Source organism: Eschscholzia californica, unplaced genomic scaffold, assembly GCF_041429995.1.
Source record: "Eschscholzia californica isolate CP2 unplaced genomic scaffold, dmEscCali1.0.p SCAF_5, whole genome shotgun sequence".
Lineage (NCBI taxonomy): Eukaryota > Viridiplantae > Streptophyta > Magnoliopsida > Ranunculales > Papaveraceae > Eschscholzia > Eschscholzia californica.
Genome location: NW_028238472.1, coordinates 30621851 through 30641486, shown reverse-complemented (window position 1 = coordinate 30641486; position 19636 = coordinate 30621851). Strand labels below are relative to the sequence as shown.

The window sequence follows — 19636 nt, the reverse complement described above, 5'->3', positions numbered from 1 at the left end:
TCGATTTTAGAGAAATCCCGTATTTTGCTTTTGAGTTGAAAATGGATTCAACTCAAAAGGCTTAAAACTTGAGGGACCAATTTGTAAAATTTGTAAAACTACCCTCTTTACTCTGCCAACTCAGATGCTATGCCAGGTTGGACTGCCAACTCGGTTGGCCGGGATTCGGCCGGGAAAACCACCGGGCATAGCATCATTTTTGGGCTACTAATACAACGAAAGAGGGTTTTATACCTGATTTTGTTGGTGAGAAAAAAGTATACCAAGTAGGTTCTTCGAGAGAAAATTATACTTTAATTGAATAGTTACAGAGAACCTTCGGGATGGAAATGAAAGTAGAAAAATGCAAGGTTTCGGCAATAAAATAAGATTTGAGCAGTTCTCCAGAGTACCTCACCGAAAGAAGATTTCAAACCTAAAAATAGTTCTATGGGTGGGAAGATTGTAAGGACAAAGAACATTTGTTAATAGATGGTGATTGAAATTTGGGATATACGGATAAAGTAAATGTTGGTTTAGGGGAACACTCGTCTAAAGATGAAGTGGACTTGATGTATATAAGTTTGCTCGAGGCGGATATGAAAAGTATGTAGGTTATAAAGGGGAAGATAAAGCCAAATATGTTTATGAAACCAGTCATGCTCCAATTGATGACCTTGTGAGTGAAGAAGGTTTTTACATATAAAATGTTTGATTGTGAGGGATAAGAATTTAGGAGAAACATTAAAATGTTTGATGTAGACGAACGATCAAGTCTCTGTGACATGGATTGTGAGGGTCCAAAGTTCTTTTGGGTTATACCATGTGTTGACGAAGACTCCAAAGTGTCTACGTGCAATCGGTGGCAAAATTTTATGAGTGGGGGCACATTTTTGTTATAGTTAGTGAAAGAATTCCATAGTATACGATCAAGCTATAATCAAAAAACAAATTTTCTTTATTTATAGTTTAGATATTCCATGGTAATTTTGATGTACAACAAATAATCTCTAATTTTCTCATCAATATGGTTTGGGGATCTTTCCCCCAATTGCATTCCCAAAGAATATTAAAATAAAAAACAAAGGAAGGGATGAAGAGATAGTGGTGAAGATTAAGAAAACGATGGTGGAGATGATGAAGAGCAAGTGATCGTAATGGGAAAAAAATAGAGATAATCTTTTCTTTCTAATAACATATTTACTATAGCAAACGTGTAAAAAAACGATCTTGAAGTCCAAAGTATAAGTCACTGAAAAATCAGACATTATCAAAATTAAGGGAGTTATTTAGAAAAGAGTTATTTCCTAAATAGCCCCCAACTTTGTGACCAGCTTCCTGCCTAGCCCCCGACTTTATAAAAAATACTCAGATAGCCCCCTTTTTAAGATTCCGTTATAACACCGTTAATTAGTCATCATCTCTCTCTCCTCCCTCTGCCACCTCATCTTCTCGCCACCTCATCATCTTCACCGGCGAAGGTCGCCGGCCGACAAATTTTCCGGTCGACGACCTTGAAACATTAAAAAAAAAATTATTTCCTCTCTCTCTCTAATTTTTTTTTTTTTTGTAAAAACTCTCCTTTCTTTAGGTCTGGTTCACCAGATCTAGGTCCGCGAACTGACCTTAGAAGATCTGTTCGCAGAACTTGTTGAGTAACTTTATACACTGGTAAAGATTTTCTTTGTGGCATTTGGTATAGGAAGAACATTGTTTAGTAAAGGCAATGCGTTAGACAAGTTGATTTATGTATTTGCTCTTCCTTTACCAAATTAGTTTAAGGTTTATAAGGATCATTTAATAAATAGTGCTAAAATATAAGGACTTTGATAAAAGTTAATAATAAATCTAACATATTATTCACTTGTAGTTTTCTATCATATAAACAACCTAACCCTAAATCGTCACTGCTATCAACATAACCATTAATACTAGAAAATTTGCAAAGTTTACCATCACTATAGTCTTAGTTTCAAGCTTTTAATGATGCCTCAAGATCTCATAGATAAGGAACCACCATTAATGAAAAAGGAGGGAACCTACATCAAGAAAGCAGAGTCCTTTGACTTAAACGAAGATATCGACTTAAACGAAACCATCGACTTAAACGAGGGCATCGACTTAAACGAATATATCGACTTAAACAAAGACATATATAATGAAGATAATATGTCTCAGGTAAAGAAAAATTATTTTCTTGTCTTCCTCTATGGTTGAACAAACGTTTTAGGGTTTTAGGTCGTTTTTGCTTCGTAAAGAATTTTTAGTTGGGTTGACTGAAAAAGACAACACAAATTTCGGTCGGCCAGCTGAAAAAGACAACAAATTTCGGTCGGGCCTGCTGAAAAAGGCAACAAATTTCGGACGGGTCCGCCAAAAAACACAATAAATTTCGGCCGAGCCGGCTGAAATTGTTATGTTTTTTCATTCGCTCTGGAAGAAATTTTTTTTAAACTTTTAGTTGTTCTGGATGAAAATTTTCACTATTTACATTCATGAATTTTTATTTATGCTAAGCGAAATTTCTTTTATGTAAACGCCGCTTATATATTTTCCGAGTTACATCATGTCTAATTAATTGAATTTTTTTGTCTTTCTAGGCAAAGGTTTTATGTAAATGGCGCTTATATATTTTATACTAATGAACAAAAATTTCAAATCCTTCCAACAAGAGTTATAACTGAAATTATAACAAAAAATCAATCAGTTATATAAGAAGATGAGCAACTATAGCCAAAAGAAATAGACAAAATGAAATCGTGATCTTGGAACTGAAAATTATAGAGATTTACGAAGGTTCCAACTGAAATTATAACTAAAACAAATCAATCAGTTTAGAAGATGAGGAAAAACTCTTACCTTTCTTTCTTTGTATTCTTCATTGCAATATTGATACTTGAAATCTTCAAAAGTTACTTTAATCAGTGTTAAAACCCTAAAAATCTATGGAGAAATCAAGCAATAACAAGAATTACAAACCCCTCTACGAAGATGAGTGTTGTGTTAGTCATCTAGGGCTTATGTTTCCAGCTCTATCTCTCTCTCTTTGATCGAAACAAACAGATTTAAGATTTTTTCTCTCTTTTGGTTGAACAGATTTTAAGGGTCTTTATCTCTCTTCTTTCACTTTGATCGACGAACAGGTTTTTGGTCCAACATGATTTTTCTCTTTTCTATCTTTTGATCGAAAATAGGTTGAGGGGAAGGACAAAGTTTCAAGTTGGGATATTTTAGAAAATAGTGTTTATCTCTCCCATTTCTAAAAAGAATTCTCTCCCTATCTAATGCACTGCCTTTGCTAAAAATTGCTCCTCCTGTTCGAAAGGCCTTTTTTTTAGAGAGGAAATTTATAAGGCCCAAAATTCGGGTCAAAATATCAAATGAAGCCCAACCCGGAATAATAATGGAAAAAAAACCCAAAAGTTGAAATTACAAAACATTTTTGAAAATTTCTGAACAAAACACAGTTTGCTTTCAACAATTTTGTTTTTGCTTTCAACAATTTTGTAAATGTATGAACAAATTTGTTTTAGTTCACACATAATTAAGAACATAATTATATATGTTGCCAACAGTTTCAAAAGTGTTGCCAACAATTTCAAAATTGAATTTTTTTACATTATTATTCTCGAATGGTTTTTTTTTTTTTTCGTATTTGGGCCAAAATCTTGGGCTTTTCTTACATAGTTCCTTTAATTGCACTACCAGTATAGAAATTGTCACTACAATAGTAAACGGATCAAATCAAGCGAGAAGTGGGTGTATAAAAACTTTTTGTGGGTGTACATAAGGGTAGTTTCGTACTGGTATTGAAAGGCCAAAGTTCCTTAGAGAGAAATTTCCTTCTGCCAACACCAAGCCAAGAAAGAGGAAAGAGGAAAGAGGAGAGGGAGAGAGAGGTATGGATGGATCCGAGAATGAAAATAAGCAGGTGAAAGGATTGAAGGGGAGGTCTTGTAAGGGTTCTTTATACTACTCTTCCGTTCTCAAATCCAAACAACAAAATCCTCGTTGTTTTGGCATCACTAGAACTCTTCAACAAGGTCTCTTTCTACTCCTTTCTCTCTCTAACTCATTTTAGGGTTTTCAACTGTTTTCTTTCCAATCCTCATCTGAATTTCATATATTGGTATGGTTTCTCTTTGTTTATACCACTATACTAGTTTCCCTTCTTCTTCTTGGGTTCTATTCAGAATTTTACAACCACAGAAGAAAAAGAATTTGGGAATTTCTTAGGTTTTATGGGGAAAATTTAAAACCAATTTAATTTATAGAAGATCATACATAAAAAATTAGATTCTTATGTGGAAACAAGTCATCTTGGGTTCTATTTTGTGGTATTTTCTTGGGTTCTGAGCTCTTTGTTATTAGGTTTTTATATTGTGAAATTGTGATTACTTTCGCCTTTTCTCTATGTGAAATTGTTTTCTTGATTGAACACTTATTTGTTAACCTCTACAATCGGCTCTAATATCGAAATTTATGATCAGTGCCTAGTTACATTGTTGGAGAGTCTGAGGTCGAAGCTTCGAAAGAGGGTCGGAATCTTAGGGATTTTAAGTATGCCTGTGTCGGTTATTCAGTGCACTTGGATAACAAAGCGAAAGATCCTTCTGCAAACCCAAATGAGAAAAGAGCAGAATTGCCTTTCTGTGTTGGTATTGAGGTTATTTTCTTGTCTATTTTCATTTCTTATCTTCTTTCCTTGTAGTTCTTATTTTGGTTATCTGAAGTGGAATGCAAAAGAAAATTTTGTTCATTGAAACCTGAAAGCTTCTTTCTGAAAAGAAGTTCTTAGGGTGTTTCAATTCGCTGTTTGGAGTTATTTGTATGACATCTACTTCTCACTCCTAGTAATTGTTTCAATTCGCCTTTCTGTGTTGGTAGAGAGGTCTATGGAACCTTGTCCTTTCGGCTATATGTTGGTGTATATGGAAGGCTAGAAACGAAGGAATTTTTAGGGATTCCATCCCTGCCTTCAAGGTAGCGGAGGAAGATGTTTTGGGTGTTCTTTTCCATTGGAGTAGGTCCCTCGGATGGACAAGGTCTTTTTCGTATTTTGATTTTGTGTCGAATTGGGGGGGCATCTTAAGTATGTAATTGATTCAGTTCCCCCTCTGCTTTCCCCTTGTATAGTCCCTTGTATTCTTTTTCTCCCATATTAATTCAAAATTTTCAAAAAAAAAAAAAAAATTGTTGATTGATTATACCCTAGAAGATTTTGTTGCTCCACTTATGGAATGGTTCTTAAGATTGAATTACTAACTAAACTCTCTAGTCTCAACACTATATTGGATGCTTGAACCATTGTCCAGAAGCTTCGCTGCTTGTTCTAAAACCTCGATCTTTCAGAGGACGGCAGAGTGACTGATTTAATGACGGCTTATATAGGTGTAAGAAGTAACAATTACATATTAACTACAAATACCATTTATACATGAGGCATATTGATAGTCAGGAGGAAAGATTAATTTGGAGGAAAGATTTCTATCAAGGGTTAATTTCGCCATGTGGGCTGCCTGAACCACGCAAAAATTACTTACTTTGGATAACCTTTGCCATAGAGGTTTCAACATGATCAACCGGTGCATCTTTTGTAAACGCGCTGGACAATCGATTGAGCGCCTACTATTTCATTGTAGCTGTGCTATTGAGGTTTGGTTTTATTTCCGGGACTCAGTACAAGCAACATTTTGTATCTCGGAAAGAATAGAAGCTCTTCTAGTACAATTCAGGAAAATAAAGGTGCCGAACAGTAGGATGAAAATCTGGAAAATGATTCCACAAACAATATTTTTGGCTATTTGGAAATCGAGAAAATCATCTAATTTTGAAGTAAAGAAAATTGGGGGCAAACTCTGTCATATTTGTAACCGAAGAAACCTTGCAATTGGTCAAGGGGGCACTTTGTGGGATGTGATCATGTTAACATAATATCTTCTGATTTTTTGTATAACTTGATGCCATTACAGCTGACATATAGTGAGGGTTTCCTAGAATACCCAGGTGGCCAGGCCAGGGTTTATGCTCCTTGTTCATTTGTTTGTCTCCTTTTTGCTCTTGTAAATTTTTTACTCTTAATAATCATTCATTCTCAGTTTCAAAACAAAACTTTGATAGTCCAGGAAAAACTGATAGTCCTTATTGGTGGCAATTCTTTTCTCTTTCTGCAGTTGATTCCTAGATAGCTATTAAACAATAACGAGCACTTCTTTTTTTGAAAATGTATAAAGAATTAGTTTTCTCGACAGAATTTATTTTGATGGCGATATACCTTTTTGCAGCTTTTGGTGGATAAAAGACCTTCGACTGCTGACAGCAAAGTTCCTGTTCATGCTCATAACAAGGAAGGTAATGATTATGGACCTTTCATGTTGGCCTATTATTCTTACCTATAATCTTATTTTCTCTTACATAGATGTTTAATGATTATAAATATTGTTATATTCTTTGCCACTCTCATTTATATGAACTCGTTTAATTTAACTTAATTTAATTTAATAATAATACAATCTCTGTGATGTGAAAACAAGAAAAATTTTGATTTTTAACAATACTTTTTGTCACTTTATCCTACGCTGCTCTAGTGATCTACACTCTGGGTTAGATCTCAGAATGGAATCTAGCGTCTCAAGGCTTAAGACTCTTGGCGTGCAGATTTTATAGCTTAAATGGTTTAGGTGAAACAACACTTACAAAATGATTTCTTCTGTATAAATTTTTTTTAAGTCTTCTTTTCCATATTTCTGATTAACATAATCATGTGATCATACATATTATTTTGAATCGTGATTTGAAGTTCATATTTGGAGGTAAATTAAACTATCCTCAATAGGTTAGATTATTGAGTTCTTTTTGGTTTGTGAACTGAAAACCCAGCACTTACTAAATAGTACTTTCTGTTAGCTTTACCCTGTAGAATAAGTTTTAGTTGTACATTCTGTTTCTCCGGTAAAAGTTTTACTGCAAACTTATGTTAATGGCTAAATGCTGATAATCCCTGTTTCAGTTGAAGGTGGTCAAGTTTTGTCCCAACCCCAGCACCAACCTCAGCCGCAACACCAACCCCAGCCGCAACATCAGCCCCAGCCCCGACCATATAAACCACCGCAGGCAATAGGAGAGGAATTCTTAGCCAGGCAAGTCAGCAAATTAATAATTTATTTTTCAGTTACTAACTATATATATATATATATATATATATATATATATATATATATATCTTGTGTTATTTGAAAAACGTATGCTCTATTTGCTAACAATTTCAAGAAACTCGAAATTTCTTCAAAACATATTTGCAGGTTTACTAGGAATGCGGGTTTAGTGGCATCAGGTGTGGCTAGGAACGTGTATAGAGTTGGCAGCTACATCAAATCTGAACTTGATGATATATTATACCCTTACCGAAGGCGACCCAAGTAAGATATATAGCTGATTGTCTTCCAGGCGGATATCTTTAATCACAATAGAGAAGATTTTTATAAGAAGCCTAGTTTTGGTTTATCATCTGATTACCGTCTTAAATTCTTTCTATCCTGCTATCATCTATTTGCACGAATTCCCTCATTTTTTGAAGTAAAATATTGTACTGATATTATTTGGCAGAAGGAACCGGTTTTATGCAATTTAAATTGAAAATATGTGGCGGACTCTTAGTTCAGTTCATTTTTTTGAGAGGTCTAGTATGTCATAGGACTCTTGGCCATGTGTTTACGCTCACTAGTTAGGATGGGTTGGGCATTTTGTCATGTTGACACGTTAATTCGGATTCAGTTGCCAAGTCTATCTCAGATAGAAGAGTTTATTGGCATCAACTTATACATGCACAGTCATACTTATAACATAACTTGGTCCCTAACCAATATAAATCGCCTGTCATGTATCTCAAGTACTTCAACTTCCAACGGTTTTTGTCCTAGTCGATCTAATTGGCAAAGCTCTTACTAGCAAGTGATGCAATCTTCTACAAAATCATTCAAAAAATTGGAAACAATGACCTTCAGTTATGGGCGACCAATCCATATGTTTAGTCCTACACTCCTACTCATTAGTCTCCTTAAGTCATTTATGTGCTAGTGGTTTTCAAAAGTACCCTTCAGTAATGGTTTTGGTGGGTGAAGAAAAGAAGGTAATGAGGCTAGGGGAAAGAGATAAAAAAGGCCGCGGCTTTGGGGAATGAACAAAATTCTCCGGGGAATAAATTCTCGAGCGAATCCAGATTTTTTTGAAAATTCTCTGGGGAATAAACTTTTATGGGGAATACAGAATACATTTTTTTGAAAGTTCTCATCCATCTCATTTGTTCTTTCTGCCACTTCATCTTCTCGTCACCTCATCATCTTCATTGCCGGCCGGCGACCTTCAAACATAAAATATATATATATATATATATTTTCTCTTTCTCTCTCTCTCTCTAACACTCCGGAGAAGATGATGAGGTGGTAGAGAGAGGTGATGAGATGAAGGAGCCTTTTTTTATAGCATCTTCTAAAATTAGAAACCCTTTAGCAATAAAAAAGAAACATAAAAGTCAATCTTATTTGACTAGTTTTAACTTTATTTTTCGGAGAATTTTCTTTATTCCCCAAAGCTGCGGCCATTAAAAAAAACATTAAAAAAGAGATTATGTAAGAAGACAACAACATTGTTCTGAGGAGATGAAAATAAATAAATTAGTAAGCCGAAATTTCATAAAACTTTTCTAGAAAAAGTAAGATTGAAGATGTTGGTGGATGGTGATGAATATGACGTAATGGTACAAAATGATGAAGATGATAGAGAAAATAAATGAGTTAGAAGGAGAAGAAATTAATGGGTGACATATAAACTAGCAATAAGTCAAAAGGGAAAAAGATGGTATTAAAAAATTAATCAAGTACTGTAGACAACAAAATTGCCTGGAAAAGTGGGTTAGGGGACAAGTAAGTTGTGGTAATCTTTAGGGGACTATTTTGGTGACTATCATCTTTGGAGGGCCAAAATAGAATTAACCATATATTTTTTAAGAATTTAGTCAATATAATTTAACCCAACTAAGTGTTCCAATGTGTTGACATATACTCCAAAGGTCCTTGGAGGTCTCGGGTTCGATCTCCAGAGAAGGTGGAAGCTTTGGATTATTGAATTTGGGATTATTAGGGCATAAATAATGTTGTTGGGCTTTAGGTCATAGTTTAGTTGGGCTATAGGCCCGTTCTTTGTAAGAGTTTGTATTCGGCAATAATCGTGCTTATCACATCTTTGATGTATCAATGCCAATGTAATGACTATCGTAGATCGTAGTCAATTTCCAACAAAAAAAACAAAAACTAAGTGACTGACTTTAAAGTAGAGGTCATATGTTTTCAGAAATTTAACGTTGTTTCTTTATCTTTTTCATCGTTCGCATTTTTTATTACACATCTGCCACATCTCGCCAAAGGCGGAGGCACAAATTTATGGCTAAGGTAGGACGTAACAGGTTGGTCAGATGCGATATGTTGGGTCAGACATTCATGGGCATCTTTTTTCAGGCGATAATTGTTGAATATGTCAAACAGGGGCGGCTCTAATATTTTGGTGGCCCGAAGCGAGTTGTTAGGATGTGGCCTATATAAGTTTTTCATTATATACATTATTTTGCAACGTAAAGGTTGAGGTAAAACCAACTTATTCTTTGTTTTAGGTTGAACGGGAAAAAGATTAATAACCAAAGTGACAATAATTATGTCTAATACTAGTGGAACATCCTCCCAATTACTAGTGCTATGAGTCGTCCTAACGCATTTGGCTAGAGAGTCAGCGAGCATATTGCCTTCACGAGGAAGATGCGTGAAGATCGCAACTTGAAAGTGAAAGAGGAGTTTCTTGATAGAAAAGACATGCGCCTTTGTTTTCCAATTAAGTTGAAGACTCAGGTTGTTGAGATGATTAATTATAGCTTGATTGTCACTTCAACGTGGAGGAATTCGATGTCATGAAAGATCGCCTAGTTGATACCATCTATTATAACCATAATTCACCTTCTTTCGCGCTTGTGGTAGTAAATGAGTGAAGTGTGGGCATGTAGAATTTCTTCCCTATCATTATGAAATAGTACTTATACCTGCAGCTAGGGGTGGGAAAAAGATTCGGAAGACCGTTATCCAACCCGTTCGACCGAGATAAAAAGTGTCCATGAACACCCGATGGTCATAGCGGTCAGTGTCCGACCAGCCCGAAATAATTGGCGGACGGTCACGGTCAAAATTCTATGTCGAAGGACCGACCGCTAACCGACCGACCAATATAGACCGTCTAAATAACCGACCTGTACGAATGACCGAATAGGTTGACCGACTAAACTATCCTCATTTTTAGAAGTTGATCGTTGAATTTTTATAGACATATGAATATATGATGGTCGTTGGCTATAGTCATATAGTCTTCTGGAAGACCAAACATTAGTACATGACTTAATTATATCTTGTCAAATGATGATCAACTGTGTTTTTTCTTTTTTATATTTACTTTTGATTTCTTGGTTAAACATCTTCATTTTTAAGTAATTTTATTTGTGGCAATAAAAATAAAGTTCTGAATTTAAGTAAATTTTATTGGAAAGTCCGGACCGAGACCGTCTGGTGTCCGACTGGCCCGGTAAAATACACGGTATTGGACGGTCAATGGACAAAGAATTCTTGAGAGTGACCATCCGAGTATGCCCGAGTAAATAGGTGGTCACCAACAATTTATGTCCGAGTCGACCGGTTCGATGAAGTTAGAGTCCGGTACCGACCGGTCCGGACCGATTCCCACCCCTACGTCTGCAGGAGCTTTAATATCTATGAACGAGAAAACAATATTGAGTTTAACCAAAGGGGCAGTAGGAAGAAGCCATTTGAACTGGTGCTTATTAGACTTCTCATTAGTATTGGTTTTCGTAGTTCGATGAAAAACTAAAATTTGGCCGGTTACCTGAGAATGAGTAGTCTTTATGTGATGAAAGCAGTTAGTATATGTCGCTTTCCATATATGCCAAAGGATCGTGGTCTGCAAAGATAATTGACTACTACAGACATCATGGTGAGAGTCTTTCCATGAAATAATCCATTGTAATACATACGGGATATTCGAAGTAATAATATTAAAGTGAAACCTTAGTCTCATCACAGTTATTACAAGTCATAACATTCCCAATGTACCTACCAATAATATGACGCACTGGCAGACTGTTAGTACAACATTTCCAAATGAAAAAGAGATATACGAGGGATCGTTTGGATGGTCTAGATGAAGTTCCAGTCGACATTTGTTCTAGGGATAATATTATTCTCATCGGTGATGTGGTGGTACATCGATCGAACCTCATAATTGCCAGAGTTAGTGAGGGACCATTTCATCGTATCCGGGCATTCGTTCATAATAGGAATGCAGGTGATAAGTCGGCTTGCATCCTGACCGAAGATGTTGGTGATTAAATTGACATTCTAGCTATTATTATCGATAAGCTGTGAGACCTTAGTGAGATCGAAGTGTTAAGTGTTGTGGATAGGGGGAGATTGGGTATCCAATTGTCAGTCCAAATGTTAATGGAAGTACCTTTATGGACCTCCCAGAGAGAGAGAGATAAGTTACCTTCATGCGTTGGTGGTGATAGTTTTCCAAATCCAGGAGTGAGATTGCTTGATAGGGCCCAAAGGGCATTGGGTTTTGGTAAGAAGGTGTCAAGCTAGTTTCCCTAAAAGAGCTTGGTTATCGAAGTAAGGGTCTATGAGGGGGAAGCCTGACGAAACCAACTTACTTATTTATCAAGTAACAAGTTAATTTTTCAAAACCGTATCTCAAAAATTGTAGATTACATTTTCATTTACTAAAGACGGAGGCAGAATCCTTCATTGATAATATTGTTATGTTTCCAAACTGGTTTCTAAAGACGAAATATTTAAACGAATACGTTTAAGTCGAAGTGTGTTTTTAATTAAATTAATAAAATGAGAGATGGACTCCTAATACGCCTAAAAAATTTACTAGTAATAAAAATAATAAGGGTTAATTTCATTTTAGTCGCCTAAAGATGACAACCTCAAAAAATACCCCCCCCCCTTCCGACTAGCTTCTAATTTAGCCTTATTTTTCATTTTTCCCTCGCTTATTCCGCTGAGCGTTAGTCATTTTTTTACCGAAATTGCCCTTCTGACTATTTCTTCCTTGTCAGGTCCAAATGCTCATTATTACCAAAACTTTTTTCCCTCTACTATATTTCTCCTCTCCCTCTTCTCCTTTTTCTTGAAGTTGCTCCAATTTTCCTTAATTCAGCTTGAGTACCTAAATCAAATCAAAATAAAAAATTTAACCAAGACCTGTCCAAATCATGAATTAAACCATAACCTTGAAAATATTTTACTGATTAAAAAGCAAAAGTAACCCACCAAGAAATGTGTAAATCATGGAATAAAGTTGCGGCCTTTCGGTCCTTCTCGGGGAAGTGTCATGTTGACGAATCTAGGGTTTCTGTTCGAGTTTCAATTTTGGAGAAAGCTCATTGCACCTGACCTAAGTTGCACGATTCACATATTTTCGAAAATTTAGGCCTTTAGAACTTTGTGATAGCACACCATTAGGATATTGTGCTTTATTCTTCCAATAGATAAAGAAGTAGAGGATTGGAAGTTGAACTATTTTACCTGATAAGAATTTTCTCTTTCTTAACAAGCCCAGACTCTCCCTCTGTTACAGATTTAAAGGTGTAATTTTTAGGGTTTCGTACTATGGGTTGAAATTGGTTTGATTTTGATTAACTTATTGATTGTGTTTTCAGGGTTGTAGGTTAAATCGAGTAATGTGAAACCCTTTAAAGTTGGAGCTTTTTATGTTGACTGAAACTCCTGGAATCTCCTCCATGGGTTCGATTTTCCTTCTCTGGTATATCTCATGGTAGTTTTGTGTTGATGAATTTTCTATTATTATTGTCTTCTTCTAGATATAGTAGTATCTTACTTCATCGTATTAAGTCTACATGGAATTTTTAGTATCTCATTTCATCATGTTAGTTTAGGTCTGTATGAAATTAGGTTTATTGATGTCTGGTTTGAAAACTGAATAGGACTTCTGACAGACTTTTTGCTCCCGAGCGGAGACTTTCTAACTTCTAGTGGCGCCACCCCCTATTTTTCCTCTCCCATTTGAATATTTTCAAAACTCTTCCTACTTTTGAGTGGTTACCTCACGGTTACTATCGCTTTCCTCTCAATGAAGCGTCGGTTCACCTTGATTCCGGCCGCCTCTTTTCCTTTATATTCTTATGTTACTCCTTTCTTTGAGATTAAGTAACCTTAGTTCTTTTATCTCCTCCCCTCTTTCTCTTTCGTTATGATGTCACTCAACTCAAAGATGACAGACCAACAATCTAAATTTCGACGTCAATTCGCGGAACTCACTATGGAAGAACGGGAAACCCCAACTGGGGAAAGTTCAGAATGTATGGAATTTGATGAACTTCCTAAAAACGGACTTCTTAAATTCTGTAGTAACAAGAAAGTGGATATCGGTCAAGCAATGTTGCGTATCTCCAAAGTTCTTCATGGACCTAACAAATACACTCTGACTAATGTTAACGACAATCTATTTCTCATTCGTTTTTCCACATCTAGTGAATTATGTCTGGCAATGGAAAGCTCACCATGGGTGATCATGGAGGACCTGGTTATCCTACAATTTTGTAATCCTATTCTTGCCCCGGGTGCACACTGCTTTGACAAGGCTTGGTTTTGGATTTAATTGCACGGAATCCCTATTGGTTATCTTAACTCTACTACCGTCAACAAATTATCCAGTACACTAGGGAACCATTATCCTACTACTCAAGATGACGCCAAAAAATGGAGTGTATTTGGTCGTGTTCAAGTATAACTAAACATCACGAAGGCTCTATCATCACGAGTGAACCTTAACATTTCGAATTACTCACTTATAAGTGTTGAAATCTGAATTGAGAAATTACCTCGCTTCTGCACGTCTTGTGGTCTAATTGGACACTCGATCAAATTCTGTCTGTATATTCTGCGATTAGGAGACTTACTTAAAATGCATATCACTTAAGAACAAAAGGAAGTCGTCCTTAAGTCCATGGAACCGAATTATAATGACTTGTTTCGTGTACCCCTTAATGCTAGAGGAGGTCCTAAAGAACAGGGACCCTTCTCCTTATCCGATAACCCCATGAACTTGGGCATACTCGGATCTGGCCCAGAATCATACCCTCATATACCCCATATTTTTGAAAGTTTTGGTGATCTTTTAAATGTTCTATCTCAGGCAAAAAAATTCAGGTATTCGGCTCCAGAAACAGGGAATCCAGGCACCTCCATTCCTTCGTCTTCAACAGCCATCATGCATACTACTCCATCAACATTTACCGTTAAAACATATGAGACTGGACATATAAGATCCACTAAGCGAACATCAAGTGTTATGTCTGATACCACCACATCTGAAAGGGTCACGGCAACCCCAATGCCGATGGACCAATGAGTTATCTGGCGTGGAACTTTCGGGGACTTAGGAACGACCCGACAAAGCCAACTCTCAAAGCGTTTCTTACGACGACTAAACAGGCGTTGGTGTTTCTTTCTGAAACACATATTTCCTCTCCTTCCTCTATCCCTTCTCTTGATTATTTTGATTTACCTTTTAATTACATTATTTCGTGTGTCGACCGTAGTGGAGGTCTTTTACTCTACTGGTCTTCTTCTATTAATATATCTATTCATTACTCTTCTTGTAATTTAATTTACTTGACTATTACCACTGATTCTACTGCCGATCCTTGGGACTTATGGCGTATTTATGGTCCCCCTCGATTACAAGATCGACAAACCTTCTGGATTGACCTTTCTAACAGAATCCAGAACTGCCCTAACCCTCTATGCTGTATCGACGACTTTAATACAATTAGAACCCATTGCGACAAATGGGGGGGTTCCAGTAGTAACCCCTTTATGTCTCAATTTAATAGCTTCATGACTAACACAGGTCTTATAGACTTGGGATTTCATGGCCCCGGTTTCACTTGGACCAACAATAGATCCATTCATCATCTGACCAGAGAACGCCTGGACCGGGCAACTTGCAATGTTGATTGGATCCTAAACTTTCCTAATGCTGGACTTTATCACTTACCTAGGTATAATAGTGATCATGCCCCTATATTGCTTAAACTCCATCCTCAGACCAGAATCCATGACACTATAGCCAGATACGAGATCTTTTGGACCTCTCACCTCAATTTCAAAGACTCTTTCCAGTCTTCTTGGGACACCAGCACAAGCTCTTTCCATGATAGAGTCACTCAGGTTAAAACCTCATTGCATGGGTGGAGTAAACGGACCTTTGGGTTCATTAATAATAGACTCAAAATTTTACGTGATCGCCTTTTGCACATTCAAACTTGTCTTCCTAATTCTAATATCATAGACATTGAATCTAATCTGCAGGAGCAAATTCTACACCTTGAAGAAATTCAGAGAACAAAAGCCGAACAAAGATCCAAATTAAAATGGGCAAGAAATGGTGACAGGAATACTAAACCTTTCCATATCTCTATTTCTCAGCGTCGCAACAAAAACAAAATCGTTCAACTACAAAACTCTTCAGGAGAACCCCTAACCACTGAAAGTGACATCGCCAATGAAATGCTAGCTCATTTTCAGAACTTATTCGAATCTAAAACACTAAGTCAGATCCCTCCAGATCTTTTACAGGCTCAGTAAAGTAATTTCGGCTGAAGAACTAGCCTCGATCTCCGGCATTCCAACAAAGGAGGAAATTAAGCAAGTGGTGTCAAGTTCATCACTAAAATCATAGCTACCCGTATCTGACCCTATCTTGAGAATTGTATCAGCTAGACTCAGAACGCATTCAAATTCTGGACAACATCATTATTACTCAGGAACTGTTACATTCCATGCGCATTTCTCAAACTAAGAAAGGGGGTTTCGCTTTGAAACTGGACATGGCCAAAGCTTATGACAGAGTTAACTGGTCTTTTTTAGAGACCATTCTCTCGGCCACAGGCATTCAAGGCCCCATATTAGGCCTTATGATGAACTGTGTAACTACAATTAACTTTAATATTCAAATTAATGGAGGTCTTTATGAAAACTTCACTCTGTCTCGAGGGTCGAGGCAAGGGTGCCCTTTATCACCCTACCTCTTCATCCTTATGGCCCAGACTCTATCCCTACTAATTTCATTATATGAGTCACATGGTCCATTTGCTGACGATTTAATTATCTTTGGTTATCAGGTAAATAAAAACTGCCTTCGGATCTCTCACCTACTCTTTGCTGACGATCTAATTATCTTTGGCTATGCTACTACTCAAAACTTACAATCAGTTACATATATTATAACTCGATACTCAGACTTCTCAGGCCAGGCAGTCAATCTTGACAAATCTTCACTTTACTTTCCCAAACGAGGTAAATCATTCATATACTCAGGAATTGACAGCCTCCCTTAAGGATAATCGAGCCAAATATCTGGGGTCCCTGATCCTTAAACCTGGAAATCGGATCCAAAGTTACGACTGGTTGTTAGATGATGGGCCTAAAAGGTTACCCTAAAAGGTCTCCATCCGCAAGTATACGGGCGTCAAGTAATAACCCGGTAAGACCGGGATCGATCCACGAAGATAGGAAGGTAATACGAATACCGAAAGAGTCTAACCCACCGGTTTAAGTGTCAGTCACTAACTCAGACAAAAAACGAAAAGATAATAAGTAGGATTTCTGGATTGATTTCAAATAAATAAACAAATAAAGCTAACTAAACTAAAGGTGACAGATTCGGGAAGAGTCGAGTAAGAATGGAATGAGAGGGATACTTCGATCCACAAAGTCGATAGTGACTAGTACTAATGATCTATAAGCATAAAAAGTTAGTCAACTTCACCCATTTACTTGGATGGGTCAACGAACTCTTGGTTTAACTCAGATTCCACTCCATGAACGGTCTAAAAATCCGGAAGATTTTATCATTAAAAGCAATAAAACTCTTGTCACATCAAAACATGTATCACGAGTATCCGACTACAAAAGAATTAGCTAGACATGGTGGAACACATAATAAATAAGAAGAAAATAAAGAAAGACAAAAGTTAAGATGAAAATCTCCCTATTCCGATGAGGCGCATGGCTAGGATCGTCGGAAAATAATGCGTTTAAGTACTGCCGATCTCCCCTTAGCGAAGTTCTGTTTTTCCCTTAACTATGCAAATTAGGTGTCCCCTCAGTGAAAACATGAGTCCCTTTAGCAACAGTACTATCTTCTTCTTCCAAACCAAACCACCATGAAAGCTTAGTGGAGCTTTCTCTCTCTAAGATTTTTATCACCAAAGCAAAATCAATCAAGATAGGAGAATCAATCTAAGAGGTTCCTAAGTAAAAACCCTAAGGTTTCCGGCCAAGATTATGGCCGGAAAACCCTTGAAGCTCTCGGCCAAGAGAAGAACAAGATCCGGCCAAGTATGGTTGCTGTCCTGACCGTCCCCTAGCTTTTCCGACCGAGCTGAAGCTTCCCTTTCAATTCCCGAGCAAGTCCCGAGCTGCTGTCCAGAAATCTCTTTCCGTCCTTGATAGAAACTCCAAGCTGCAGCTGCTCCTAGATCTGGGCGATTCTTCTTGCTGCTGTTCTGCTAAAACCGCGAGCTGTTGATGAAGCCGGAGCTGCTGTTCCTTTACCCGAGTTGCAGTTGCTGTTCTTGCCAAAATCCCGAGCTCTGAAAGCTTGCTGCTCCCTCTCGGTTGCTGCTGCTGTTCCCGTGGCTGCTGCTGGTGTCTGCTCTCTCTGCCGTGCCGGCCGAGCTGCTGGCCGACTTCTTTCTCTCTCCCCTCCTCTAAACCCTAATTTCTAATTCAAGAAGATGAAGTCCTTTTCAGATTTCTTTTCTATCCTTTCAAAGAAAGTCATTTGACTTGGTCATGTTTGACCTGGGCTAACCTCTTTTAAAGAGTGGTTCTTATAAAACTTCAACTTGTTCTTTCTCTTCTTTGAGTTGCTTCTTGAACTTGGGCTTGGACTTTGGTTTTATGTAAAACTCAGGGGTTGCCTTTAACTTTGTCCCTACTTCCTCTAATTTTCAGAAAAGGCCAAAATGACCTTCAACTTCTTTCTTCCACAATTTCTTCGTCTGAACTCCGATTCGACTTCCGTCTTCGCCGTCGGACTCACCATTGGCTCCACTTTCCATTTAACCTCTAAATTTCACAAAATGACCAAAATACCCCTGGTTCCCTCTCCTTCCGATCTCTTCCACATGAGACGAAAATGTGACAAATTGCTTCGTTTTATTCCGAATGTAATGTCAAACTCCAAATAAGCTTCCTAACAAGAAAAATACATAAATTATTAGAAATAAAACCCGAAACGAACTAACTCATCCAAGTTAAGTGATCTCAATGTGGTATTTTAACGCCACATCAAACATCCCCAAACTTAGAATTTGCTAGTCCTCGAGCAAATAAACAAAACGAAACAATAGAGTAAAATCCTAACTCATTTTCGGAGGAATCCCGGTTGCATTTAGCGTATGCAACAAGCCGTTAAACCCCTAGGTTACTCCTAGAGGACGAGTTTCGTCTCGTGACGGTTTCCAGAGAATATACCCACAAAATTCAAGATTCCAAAGACATAAAAGAGTTCAACATCGATGTAAATAAGATGATGACAATTAATGACACACTCAAGCATGCTAAACAAGCGAATCAAGATCGATAAATGCATATAAATGCTAAAAGTCTCCTCACTAGTAGTCTCATCCGAAAATGTAAGCGTCCAATCATAATGAGCATCATCTAAGTTCAAAGTCACAAAACTTCAATTTCTATCTTAGTACATTTCACCTCGACTTTAGCCTCACGGTTATACACTCTTAAACATAAAATCACTCAAAAAAAAATCATACAGTTCACTCTCATGTGTGAGCATGGAATAAAGAAAAACTCAACACATACAAAACAAATGAGGATAACAAGTTTCAGAACGATATGATCTCTAAAGAATGGAAATAACCACTAAAATGGAATGGGGAAGTTCACTCACCCTTCTCACCCACTATACCCTCTAACAATGCTTCCTAAAGGTCAACGGATACAAGTAATGAGATGGAAGTGATGAGATCCCGAGAATGTCGTCTCCTTCAATAAAAAGAACGTTCAAACAACTTCTAAACTTAGCTTTTTGCTTTGAATACTTTATTCTCACAACAATTACACATAAAAAACACAAATAACACATAAACTCTTTTTTTTCTTCTTCTTTTTTTTTCACTTTTTTTTTTCTCACAATAAAACAAATACTAACACTAGTATTCTCAACAAACAACTTTTTCTTCTTTCGCACTTTGCTTTCACATTCTTCTTTCTATAACTATCATGCCTTCATTCTCAGGAGTAAGATGATGAATAGATGGTAGAGTATCCGTCTACCTAAAGTTGACACTATTATCGGGTTTCATGGACTACAAAAGTAAGGTCGCTATCCTGATGTCACTCCTAGTGGCTAAGAAAGTTGATCTCATGAGATCGTCTAAGCTCTTTTAAAAGTTGCGAGGTTGAGTAGTTCTTCATTCTACTCAGAGTTAGCGCAGAAGAGTACACTCGAAAACAATATACAGGCTCAGACATCTCACATGGTTTTA

At 37.0% G+C, this 19636-nt stretch overlaps 1 protein-coding gene across 1 annotated transcript; it reads left to right on the top strand.

Annotated features, from left to right (window-relative positions):
• Positions 1 to 3697: 3697 nt before the first annotated feature.
• On the top strand, positions 3698 to 7619 carry LOC147538549 (altered inheritance of mitochondria protein). Its single transcript, XM_086641927.1, has 5 exons — positions 3698 to 4022; positions 4470 to 4645; positions 6264 to 6330; positions 6989 to 7118; positions 7281 to 7619. The coding sequence occupies exons 1-5, from the start codon at positions 3881 to 3883 to the stop codon at positions 7399 to 7401; spliced, it is 636 nt and encodes a 211-aa protein (XP_086498053.1). The 5' UTR covers positions 3698 to 3880; the 3' UTR covers positions 7402 to 7619.
• Positions 7620 to 19636: the final 12017 nt, after the last annotated feature.

Coding starts and splice junctions, on each gene's coding strand:
- LOC147538549 (XM_086641927.1), top strand. CDS start 3,881: ATGGATGGATCCGAGAATGAAAATAAGCAGGTGAAAGGATTGAAGGGG. Junction 4,646..6,263: donor CTTTCTGTGTTGGTATTGAG/GTTATTTTCTTG, acceptor ACCTTTTTGCAG/CTTTTGGTGGATAAAAGACC. Junction 7,119..7,280: donor GGAGAGGAATTCTTAGCCAG/GCAAGTCAGCAA, acceptor ACATATTTGCAG/GTTTACTAGGAATGCGGGTT.